Source organism: Falco cherrug, chromosome 4 (genome assembly GCF_023634085.1).
Source record: "Falco cherrug isolate bFalChe1 chromosome 4, bFalChe1.pri, whole genome shotgun sequence".
NCBI lineage: Eukaryota > Metazoa > Chordata > Aves > Falconiformes > Falconidae > Falco > Falco cherrug.
Window position 1 is genome coordinate 56,749,256 of NC_073700.1, and position 12,874 is coordinate 56,762,129.

General features: G+C 39.5%; 1 protein-coding gene across 1 annotated transcript in view; it reads right to left on the reverse strand.

Annotated features, from left to right (window-relative positions):
* Positions 1-12,177, reverse strand: part of WDR48 (WD repeat domain 48) — a 28,694-nt gene extending 16,517 nt beyond the window's left edge. Inside the window, exons 1-5 of the mRNA XM_055707852.1 lie at positions 12,088-12,177; positions 4,016-4,156; positions 3,608-3,686; positions 3,246-3,328; positions 3,001-3,130 (exon numbers count right to left, since the gene is read on the reverse strand). Coding sequence (XP_055563827.1) covers positions 3,001-3,130; positions 3,246-3,328; positions 3,608-3,686; positions 4,016-4,156; positions 12,088-12,135 — 481 coding nt within the window. The 5' untranslated portion in view covers positions 12,136-12,177. The remainder of the gene's footprint in view (positions 1-3,000; positions 3,131-3,245; positions 3,329-3,607; positions 3,687-4,015; positions 4,157-12,087) is intronic.
* Between the last annotated feature and the right edge of the window lie 697 nt (positions 12,178-12,874).

The window sequence follows — 12,874 nt, forward strand, 5'->3', positions numbered from 1 at the left end:
ACAATTCTATATCTTATAACACAGAGCATTTGGATTTAAGTGCAGAGATTTTTTTTTCAAGACAAGTAGCAGTAAAATTCTATGTTATATATTAAAGGCTCTTCTCTTAGTTCAGCAGAGATGCATCACTGAAGTTACACTGCAGTGCTGAAATGTGTTACTTGGGCACGGATGCTACCTCTGAGTTTGTGAAAACCATATGGCAATTCCTTAGCATCACAACTACCATCAGAGTTGAGGAATTCTGTGCCTTCTAGCCTAATCTACTTTTGGAGAGGTTAAAGTACCAATCCCTCAACAAGGAAAAGCAAATGAAACAGACACAGCAAATGAAAATCATCTATTTAGAGAGCACCATTAGGCATTTCGTCAAGCCCCCAAACCATACAATCAGCATGCCAAGAAGGCTGAGGAGAGCAACAAGCTGTACCGCTAGCAAAAATGTGAAACTTTATATAACGATTTATGTATATTATGGAAATAAGTTTCTAACACACAAACATTTTGTCACAGTGGAAGAATTATGCAGCTTTACTTCAGAGTCCTCTTAACCACTAGCTATTGCTATCCAAATGTAAACTTTCAAATGAAATCTATTATTTATAGCCAAAATAAAGGGACAGTCTTCCACTGTCTTCAGAGGATAGTTGAAGGCAAAAAGCAGAACTGAAAGTCTTGAAGGTTAGCACACTGTTCAACAACCATAATCTATGAAGGGATAATTTGCAGTTATCACAAGCTGGAGATCAGGAATGGAAGAGAGAGCCTTCAGTGTACAGAGGCAAAATTTATGCCAGAACAAAAGCAAAGCTTAACTCCACCCTCTTCTGGAAGGGGCTACCTCTCAAAAGCAAAATCTCTCCACTTAATTTAAATTTATGTCTATGCTGACTGAAAGACTCTAAAAATAGGCTTCCTTTTACTGCTGGCTTGTGTACGTCGCTTCCATGTAATCGGACAGGAAACTATTGTACAAGAACAATCTTCATTTGCACTCTGAAAAAATCAATATTGTTTGAAAGGACTGAGGAAAAGCAGCTTTAAGGACACATACTGTGTTCTTCCCAATAGAAATATTATTAGTTGGGAGCACCAGAAAGGAAAACTTCCCCTTCCTCCCTCTTATGAAGCATTACTGTTCTAACTCTAGAAATGCAAACTTATTTCTGTCATCTCAGAGGTAATGTCTCCACTTCCATTTGATATGGGGCTCAAAACAAGCATCAGCTCCTCAGTAGTCCCCGTCTCCCATTTATGATTCACTTGAATCATTTAGGTTCTGTATCACTATTGTGGTATTAAAAAAAAATTTTCCCCCACAACAGAGTCTTCCTTCAAGCCAGCAAATAAATTCTTCCTTAAAAAACAATCCCTGTTCAACCAGACAGCGTAATTTAGAGTTATCAGCAAAGTTTGGTGATGAAATAATTCTACTTTCAGTGAAAGAAAACTTCTGGGAAATATAAGGTAAATCTAGCTATATGCAGCCATGTGCCATCTCAATACTATTATCATAGAATCACAGAATGGTTTGGGTCAGAAGGGAACTCGAAAAATCATCTAATTCCTAACACCCTGCTGTGGGCAGGGACACAACAGTGCAACACAGCTCACTGGAAGCCATCTCTGTTCTGAAGGCTACAGAGATAAGGCCATACTTGAATTAAAAAGTCCAGTAGACAGAACAAATACAAAACTGACAGTTCTGCCCACCAGATGCATCCTTGGTTCTAGAAGATACCAAATCCATAAAATTAACACCCCCTTCAGAATTAGCCAAAACAGAAAGCCACACCAAAACAACTACATGCCTGCCTCTTATTTACAGAATCACATGTTCCTGAAATTTCTTAAAAGTATGTCATGCCAGCTCCAAATTTCAGTCTTGCAGATTTTTCTTGAGTCACTCCTAACCTATGAATGAGGAAGCACATAGTCTTATTTAGAAAATTCAAGTATGGCCGTGTAGCAAGACAGTATGTTCTTTCCCAATGCGTACACCTGAGACTCTGCTACTGTTTAAACATATATCAAACACTAATATAAACCAAAAAAGATCAGTCACTTTGAACACTGTTTTTGCAACCTACCTACAATCAGCAACACACACTGTGGTCAAACTAGACCTCTTTTTGAAAAAATATACTGTAAAATAGCCAATACAAACCAGGATGCTGATGACCCAGATTTATATTATTCACTTGAGCAATCAAATCTAACTGAAGATTGGTGTCATGCTTTCCAGAAGAGAAACTTAACCAGCTCTATCCTGTCTGTTCTAAGAAAGCAGTGTTGGAATTGCTCTATGGGAAAAGAACTCATAATATACCATAATGCCTTTACTGGGACAGAGAAGCACAACAGATGACTTCCTAAAAGATGATAACATTAAGGATTAACCCTGATAAGTAGTTTCCACTTGCCTTCTAATATTGAGTGAGTTAGATCCCACTAGTATGCTACCCTTACATGTAAATTAGTGCTTAGTATTATTTTGCATGGTTTTTAATCTAATATATCTAGTAACTTTATTCTTCTGACAGATAGATTTGATAAGTGTATGAAGACCTGCTTTAGGAGTCACACTGCATTTTTTTTTTCAGCATCTGTATAGACAAAAAAAGAAGCCCAATTATAATACACAGAAACTGCACTGACAACTAACCTAAGGAAAAATTTCTGTAACAGGTAAGTTGAGGAGCAAAAAGCTCCTTGAGCTAAAGCTCTGTCAAGTTTCAGAGAATACCTGCACACTATATTTCAGGAGAAAATGTTCAAAGAGACCTGTCCTTTATTCTAAATGCCATGACTGTTGGCTGCTCTAGATTTTCAGCTATTATATAATGCAACAAATGGACTGATTACACACTAATACCACCTTAAAAACTTGCACATTTTTTATGTACATTCAGAAACTGTACCTATAGTTTTAAATTGATTTCACAGATTATGCTACTCAATAAAATGCATTGAATTTGCCTCCTCTCCCTTGGTACCTACTTGTTACGGTGTTGTTTGAGGCAGTCAGTGCTGTTAGAGTATTTACATCCCAGAGGAATATCTGTCTGTCCAGCCCGGCAGATGCTACCAGCTCTTTATCTTTTGCATATGCTAAGGCTTTCACATAATCCTACAATAAAGTAAATATAACACTAATCAACAGTATTATCTATTTGAAGTCTAGTTCTTAATATTTAAAAGACTGTCAGTGATAACACACAGTATTTATAGATAATGTTTTTCACCTTATGCGTCCTTAGTGTTGACATGCAAAATCCCTTATGTGCATTCCACACTTTAACAGTAGTATCCGAAGAAGCAGATATCACTAAATTGGAAAAATAAAGAGTAAACATTAATGGCTTGTATATTACTTTAGAGCATATTGGTACTACTCTAATTTGCTTTTCAAAAGATTAAAGGAATCCTTTATATACACATTTAAATTTTCATTAAAATATCTGCTCACACTATTCATCAAATTTACAATACACATCACAAATTAATTTTACATGCTAAGAAAAGATGTAAATAATTAAAGCAGCGGACAATATACTTTTATACCCAATTTCTGAATACTGTAGTTTTCAAACATTTAAGTACTTACACGTTTTCCCATTGCAGCAGAGCACAATATCATTTACCCAATCTGTGTGATGTTCCATAGATGCTATATAAGGGTCTTGCTGCAAATTAAAAAAAAAAAGTTTGTAAGATCTCATCACAAATAGAAAAGATTGTGACTATCAGATCCTGTTGTGGTATTTTTTTTAACCTTCAAATGGATCACAAATTGCCTAAAGCAGAGTTGCTTGAAGTCACTATCCCAGAATCTTTTTGTGAAAGAACTCTATAGCTATGCAAGATATCACAGTATGAGCAATATCAAAATGATCTTATCGTAATAATTGGCAGCTGTTAAAAAACAGTATTAGATGCCCACCCGTAGGCAGCTTACTAGCATGGTAACTTGGAAAAAAGTAGGTTTAGACATAGGAATCCTCTCATTACCTACCTTGTGCTGATTGACACTCCATATCCTTATAATAGAGTCTCGACCTGCTGTGAAGAGTCTATTTAATGCTGGATCCAGCTGAAGTGCATTTACCCCATTTCGGTTATACTTCTCCACTTCATCTCTAATCACATAAGAAACCTAAAATACATTTACACAAATCCAATTACGGTATGAAGATATTGACTTGGCCATAAAATCCTAACAACTAATGTCATCTCTGTAAGGTAGAAAAGGTAGAAAATATTAAGAGCTTTATAAGCATTAAAGAAGTCTGTCAGTTTGAGAGTTACCTGTACCACCTCAATTACTCCTCCCCCATGAAAATGGGGAAGAATCATAGAGAAGGTATCAGCAGTGCTAGAACTGGAGCCCAAAAATAATTTAATCACTACAACTCCAGCTTCGACCCAGGGTGTCCTTAGTTCAGTTCCCGGCTCTGCACAGATATTCTGGGTGATCTCAAACACACCGAGTTTGAGTCTCACTTCCTAAGTAGGTTTCGTAGTTTCTATAGCTGGGATGACAGTACTTCCCAGACTCACAAGGGAGAGGATATGGTGACTGAGGACTACAAAGCATTGAAAGACTGCAAATAGAAATTCCAGCTATTTCAGATGTCACTATTATTTTGAGACCAATTTTTTAAGAACTACCTACTTTCTAATATAATAAGAAGCAAAAATATTTACTGCTCTTTCAGAAAAATTATTCCTTTAGTTTCTTTTCCTTCTATGTTTGACAGTACTGCACGTACAGATTATTTCATTCTTTTGTTCAGAAACACTAAATGGAGATTTAAGGAGACATACTGCAAAGGCTGCAGCACTCTCCATTATTACTGTTCAGTAAACACAGTTACACTGTGCTGCATCTCTCCTGATCACAGGGTTTACACAGGGTTTTTGCATTAGTATGAGGAAAGCCCACACAGAGAAGAGCAAAGGAAGCTGCCAGCTATGCCTCTTCCCAGATTCTGTAAAACATGATAAGAACAAGGTAAAATTTTAGGCTTGGTATAATCCAATCTGCCCACAGCACGAATCGCTTGGATACGTAAGTACCAGTGTTTTGAAAATGCTTTCAAGGAGTAGTCTTGGGCTAGAGATCTGAAAGCAATTTTTCACTCCAATAACTACATTATAGCAGTATAAAGAAAATGTTTTCCAGATCAGATCTCAGTTACACAAAATAAAAACAACAAATTAAACAAAATGTTTAGCAGTCCTTATCGTTGAAGAAACATTTTACAGCATCTCAGATTCTATATCACAAGAACTGACAGGTCCATTTGGTGAATGTGAGCAACACTTCAACTGAATTATGCCGTCCTAGTGGAGCACAGTAAGAGAACTGATGCTTCTAGAAAGCACACATCCAGTCCTGTTTTCTGTTTTAGAAACAGCTGCCACAGCTCTACAGACCAACACTGGAGGATCAAAATTAAAACCCTCCTAATAAAATAAGAGCCTTCTGCTTAATACTCTCCATTACCAATCCACAAGTTCTTTACTACGTTTATTATGTTATGCCCCAATGCTCTTAAAGCACTTCTTGCTCATTATCTTTGTTAGCCACTCACAGTCCTTGCAGTTCTTCCTCCCAGTTTCAGATTGTGTCTTACTTTCCAGCACTCTTGGCTTCTCTCACCCATTCCAAACTCATCCATAATATTCTTGCTATCCATGCTCAAGTCTCCACCTACACACAGCTTCAAAGATGTTACTGAGAGAAGACACCATCAAACACACATAACTGTTATGTTAAAACACTTCCAATACCTGAGGTTTTGGGTTGGGTGGGATTTTTTTTGTGGTGCAGAGAGCAAGATGTATGTGCAGCTCCTCACCTTGGCTTGATCATATCATGTCTACATTGCTAGAAGACCCGCACACACTACTTGAGTAAAGGAATGTTACAAAGTCAAGGTTCAGTGTGATACAAAACACAAGGTAAAGGGATGGCCATCAAAGTCACACTGCTTTCAAACTCCTTGAATAGAACCAATGAAAATACTCAGGTGAAAATACTAAATGTGAGCAGGTAAGACAAAAAGGAATTCTAAATCTATAGGTCAGTGGATGAAATTTGATTTTAGTTACCAGGGAGAACAATCTCTTCCTGAAATAGTGTCAGACAAGGTCAGCAGAGGCCCTTCAGCTCTTGCTTCTCCAAACTGCAGGATATTTTTAAAGAAATCTTCAATTTTGGGGTTTGTTCTTCTTCTGTCAGTCACCTCCCATATTTATTATATTTCCCATATATTATATTATATATAATATAGAGCTTTTTACTCCACTCATAAATAAGACTGTCAAGCTATATTAGTCACCAGAGCATTTTAAGGAGCTTTTGCTCATAATCATGTTACTTTTTTAATTTAGAGGAGTTCAAATGAAGAGCCATAAATAATAATTTTAAAAATGCAAAAAAGCAAATGCTGTCTTACTCTAGTAAATAAGGTACTTTTCACGTATGATTTATATTTTCATAGGACTACAGAATCAGCATCATATTTCTACTCTAATCCTCACAGAATTAGTCGCTTCATAATATCTTAAAATGTAATGGATAAAATATTTTCTTGCTAAATATTGTTCTTCAACAGAAACTAGCAGCAAAAAAAGCTCACAGAGATTATATGTAGTAAATTAATTTTCGCTTCTTTCTAGAATGGAATTTGCATAACTTACATTTCCATCTAGAAGACCTTGAAACTGTGGCTTTCGGCTCAACTGGGCGCTGTTCCTCCATCATTCAAAGACATGACTGGGGAAAAACTGACAACATTTTCCCACTACCACCAGTAATGAAATATTCAAATGAAGGCCAAATTTAATTTGCCCTTTATTCCTTTTAATAACTTCCATACATGAATTTAGTCAAACATCTCTTGGCAAGTACTGTTTACATTTTAAGAGAACTGAGAAAAAGAGAGGAATTATATTGTTTCAGGGTTAATGAGTCTCTGGTAGATCTAAGAGCGTTCTTACTATTCCATTTTCTTGTGCATGTAAATACATGACTGCTTTGATGGAAAAAAAGATGACAAAACAACAAAGCTTGACACTTACAAAATTATCTAGCAGTGAATGCTACTGTTCATAGAATTCAACCAGTTACTTTTGTCTTTCCTCAGACTTATAATTCTACAAAGTTTTATTTTTCATCCACAGAAGGAATAGTATGCCTTTCCTGATAAAATGCCTTAACATTTAAGATACAAGAGTAAGAAGAAAAGAAATCTCTACTGTATAACGAATTGGTAATGATAATTTTCTGCACATCATGGGAAGAAACTGTGACAGCCATTTTTCAACAACAAAGGTGATTCTAATCCAATTAAACATCAATTAACCATGTGCTCCATAATCCTTTTTTTTATTATTATTATTTTATTTCCAATACTAAAACCACAAGTGGAGAAAATTAAGATGAAAGAAAATTACTTTGTGATTAGCAAGTTTACTGGATACCACACCAACATTTCAAATGAATACTGCTATTTAAGCAGCTAGGTAAGTAAAAGACAAACCACTTTTCATGAAGAGAATATGAACTGAAAAAGACGACTATGGCACAAAAACAGACTCTCCAACTCTTATTGGAGGCCTAATGACATTCCAGTAACTGTCAGTTTCTTACATTGTATATATTTAATACATTTATTTTCTCACCCAAACAAAAAACACTTTAAGTGGTCCACTCTTGCAAACCAGCCACTCAGACTGAAATACATATATATTAAAAAAACTAGAACAAGACACACAGAATATGTGGCTGAACTAAAAATAACCTCACAAGACATTTGCTGTACACCACATCTTTTAGAGAGGTATAACACCAGAAGCATCCAGGCTTGTATTCAAATGCATTACTTATATATTAACACAGAGGGACAAATCAAGGGTTCCACAAAACTGTTGAAAGGGCATTGAAATGCCTCTCAACACAGGGAACTTCAAATGGACCAATAAAATCAACAGCAACTTAATTTAAAAGATCTGACACTTGTGTACGAGTGATGGACAGCAGGCAAGTTCACTAAACCAAGTATTTCACCAAAATGAACAGAAGAAGATTGCTGATAATCCACATGTGGCTCTCCATTATAATCTTATTTTGGGGGAGAAAATGTTTTTTGTTTGCTTGGTTTTTTTACATTTGAGTGTCACTGATCATAGTAGTGTAAGAACTATTAGTAAATATAGTAACTATACAAACAAATATAAAAATATGAAGTATATGTTCAAGTATGTGTGTACACACATACACCTAAACAACGCAAAAGCAACAGGCTTTTGGCTGAGAATAAATTTCCGTGATCAAATTAAACTCTGACCCACAGCATACACGTATTTATCACTCTAGATAAGGTATTGTATTCTGCCTGGAAAAGACTGTGAAGGTCACAAGGAAGTTACGACTCTAAGCACCAACTGGCATTCACTTCAAAGAGGGAAGACTGAGCATGTTACTGTTTTGTTGGTTGTGTTGATTCACAGCGTCAGATGCAAACCACAAAGATAATAATGACTATGATATAGATCATAGTCACTTTCTTGCCATGATGGTCTGGGAAGGGCAAGATTTGTGGGATATTAAATATTTTAATAATGACCAAGGCCTTTTACATTTATACTGCTGTAGCTTTTATAAACTCCCATAATGAATAAGAACCTTTCACTGCAGCAGTGCACAAACATTACAAGTTGGTGAACACTCCTTATAAAGAATTTATGGGATTCAGTACCCTAAGTGGACCAGGACTAAAAATTTTAATGACTAAGAGCCCCAGAGATAAAGCTATTGTCAACAGATACATTGTAGATGCTGTAAGAAATTCACTTGGCTTTGTGTGCTGAAATGTATTTCCCTCATGAATAAGTATATCTGCTGATGTGAAATCCTGTTACCCTTGTACACTAGACATTTGTAACAGATGTTGTCTTAATAGATGGGTAGAATCTGCTTTTAAAAATACCACCTCACCACCATTGTGGAAGAAACAATGAACAGCCAAGTTCTGACAGCGCTTGTTCCTTGTTTGTAAAATTTCAAAGACACAAATACTACTGTGAGCAATTTAAAAAAATGGTACTTCTCAAAATCACTCCAAGGATTCTATGAGATCTGACATGAATTGCATCAAAAAAGTGAGAGAAGCAGCAGTCAACCACCAAGAAAAAAACTTCTGCCTTAGTATCTTGATAGTGCAGATATATCCCCTAAAATAAGTTTAAATTAAGAACATATTGATATTTGAATTTTTTATCAGGTGCTCCAGGCCCTACAATAAAAGCAATGGAAAGCATTAAAAAGTTTGTTTTATCCTTTTACAGTTGAATCAACTTACTAGCTATTCATTTGCTTATGTATTATGTATGAAATATATACAATTTATAAACAAAAATTAGATATTTGTTATAAAATACAAAAATTAGACAGATATAAAAATCTAGTAAGTGACTGCAAACAAAATCTAGTGTGCTTTTAATAAATGGTACTATTAACAAAATCAGTAGCTGAAATATTTTCTAAATGTAAAGGTTTTTTGTTCCACCACTTTAAACTTGCTGTCATAATGCAGTGTTAGTGCACAAACATGACAAAGCCAGTGGAAAAAGATCTTATTCTGTACAAGACTTAAAGTTTAAAATCCGTCAGTAATTTTGTAAGAAAGATGGTGATCCAAATCATTTTTGGCAAAATTCCCATGTTCTGAGTGAGGGGGCGAATATATTCTGGCCAGGCAGCAAGTCTGGGAGAGCAGATACAGCGCAGCCCCTCAAGAGCAGCTACTTTAAGCCACCTGCTGAAAATTGGCTTCATCTTACCTTAATTCACAGTAACATATCGGAAAGCTACAGCATATGGCCAAATGTTCCTCACCACACAGCAGTATCTGACACACCTTTGCATCCCCATTCCCTTCCCAAAACAGACAACCTCACTACTGCAGCCTTCAGACGGGCATAGGTAAGCTTAAGAAACACCAACAGCTTGCCACTAGACATTTCAAATGCCTGACTTACATTTAAATAATTAAACTTCTTCCCTTTTTTTATGCATGGAATTTATTTTGAGGCCTAAACCATCTATCTGATTAAACCCTTACAAACATACAATTATATGCAGAAGCACCTTAACCTGACTTTTTTGGATAGTTCTCCATACCAGTAAAACAGGTGCATCCAAGATAATAACAGTTCTGTTTTCCATAAACTTCAGTCAGCTCTCCTGCCATGTAAGGAATCAAGGTCCTCCATGCCCGAGAGGTATTTTTTTAAAAAGCTTCTTCTCCTAGCCTCATAGCTTTGAGAGAAATTTCTCCACCCACCCCAACCCCCCAAAAGCTTCATGTAGCAGCACCCTAAATGCTCAGCCATTGGGAAGCAAAATAAATCACTAGTGGTTTTAACTTTCCATTAGCGGCTGACAGATAAAACAGCCATTTAGAATTCCAATACATGAACAAAATCCAGGCCCTGGCCAAACAGGTGAAATAGTATGAGTGCAAGAAAATACCTAGCTTCTACTCAAGGTTTAGATATGCTTATACTATAACCAAAGCTGTTCTCTACAGACTTAGAATGTACAGGCTGAGACACAGACCATTGCAGCAGTAAGTGAAGTAAAAAAAAACAAACCCAAAACAAAAACAAAGATCATGTAACACAATGGAAGTGGAAAAGACAACATCATTAACCAGCACAAAACCACCTGTAAAAACAAACTTTTGAGCTAAGTAATGTTTGGAAAAGGAATGTAGCAGTAAAAAAGGAAACAATGTACTCTTTGATGCATGTTGCTGTCAGGGAAATGATACTTCATGAATAAAAAGGACTACATCAAAGAAAAATGTAGTTATGATAAAATCCCCCTCCTTAGGAGAGCAACCTGCAAAAACTTGTTTATGGCACAGGCAATGAAGTCAATAAAGGGATATTAAATTTTGGATTCTTTGTATTTTAAAGAGTGTCAGAGGTTTTTTTTGGTAGGGCAAAGGAATTCTTAATACAGTACTGCTTGAGAGCTTACCTTAACCATGAAACCCACTAAAGGCTACAAAGAAATGCACATTTCCTCTGCGTGATAAAATGCAAAAAACAGGTTCAAAACCTGAACCAACCTCTGTTTGGAAGGATACTAGTCCTATTACAGGGTTAATCAGTATTTCTTTTGCTCACAGTGGATAGATACAGCCAAAACTTGCGCTTGCCACTAGAGGTAGGCAAGCCATGCACGTTGATAAAGCATTAAATCTTTTCCCACAGTGAAACCTGTAAAAATGTGCTGGTACTATCACAAAGAAGAACAAAAATTTGAGGACCATAATAAAACCACTGCATGACTTTTACTGGTAAAGACTCTTGACTTCGTACATGCATTTCAATAATTCCAATCTCCGCCAAGGCCACAAGCGCGTACTTATAGCTACATATGAGCCCACACCACGAAGCGTGATGGTCTCTCAGGTGAGCTGCGAAGGTTTACACCCACCAGACGGTCCAGGCCACGGCCTTCCCGTGAGGAACCCTGACCGGAGCTGGACGGGGCAGGCGGGCGGGGTGGCTCAGCGCTGCCTCCTCCGGTCTGGGGAGCCCGGCCCCGCTCGGCAGAGAGCAGCCCCTCTTCCCCCCGGGCGGCGGAGCCAAGGGCAGCCACTCGCTCCGCCACAGGTGTTAGCGGCGGTGGGCAGCGCCACCCGGGGTGCGCGGGGTGTCTCCCCGTCACCTCAGTGCTGTTGGGAAAGGGAAGGCGGCGACCGTGTTGCCATAGAAACCCCCAACACCTGCCCCCACCCCAGCCGAGAGCAGCCGTTGCCACAGCGCCCCGGAGCCGGGAGGCAGCGTCCCTGAGAAGAGCCCACCCTGGCCCGGCGCCCTCCCGCCGCACCCCGCCACCCCCACCCGCTGACCCCACCCCCGCCACCGCCCCTCTCCCGGGCCGCGCTCCGCCTCGCCGCCGCCACCCGTCCTCCTCCTGCCGGGCCGCGCCACGGTCCAGCCCTGCCGGAGCACCGCCGCGCACCCCCCGCAGCCCCCCCCGGGCCACTATTTCGCCCTCACCTGCACTTTCCGCCGCCCCGCCGTGTTCTGCCGATGATGGGCCGCCATCTTGCATGTTGACACTCTGATGTCATTTCCGAGGAGGGCAAGCCGGCCCGGAAGTCCCTCCCCCTTCCCGCTGCGAGCCCGCGCAGCGAGGCGGGGCGGGGACCGTCACGGTCCGGGGCGTTGCCAGGACAACGGCCGGAGGGGGCGGGGCGAGCGCTTCCGCCTTGTGCTTGCTCTCCGCCATGTTGTCGGCAGGGCGGGTTGCCAGTAGGCTTCTCACTGAAGGGCTGTGGCTGTCTCCTTGTCTGCATTACAGCTCACGGGTGTCCTTGCAGTACCTCGAGGGCTGTGTTGTCCCGCGGGAGGCCCCAGACCCGCGGGGTGAGGCCGCTCTGGAGGGCTCCGCGAAGGGCTGAGGCGTTCCCGTAAGGCTGGTGCTGCGCGCCAGCGCTGAGACGCCCCAGCTCGAAGGCTGTGAGGTGCTGGAGGCAGTGCTTCTGAGGGGCTGGGGGCTTTACATACGCCCTTTAGGGTGTCCAAGTTCACCACCGTTATTTTATGAGCCTGTGGTGGGGGACGTGCTGGAAAGCAACCCTGCCTTGACCCGGTCTGAGGACCCACTGAGCAGGTGGCAACGGCTCTGCTGCCTTCCCCAGGGAACGTTGTATTATTCTGTCTAATGAAAAAGGATTCCTGAAAATGATCGTACGATGGCCTAAAATGTAATACTGTTTCCCAGAGATGCTTCCCTCTGCAACTCCGAAATATCTCTTTGGCACTTTTAACAGCGAACGCAAAA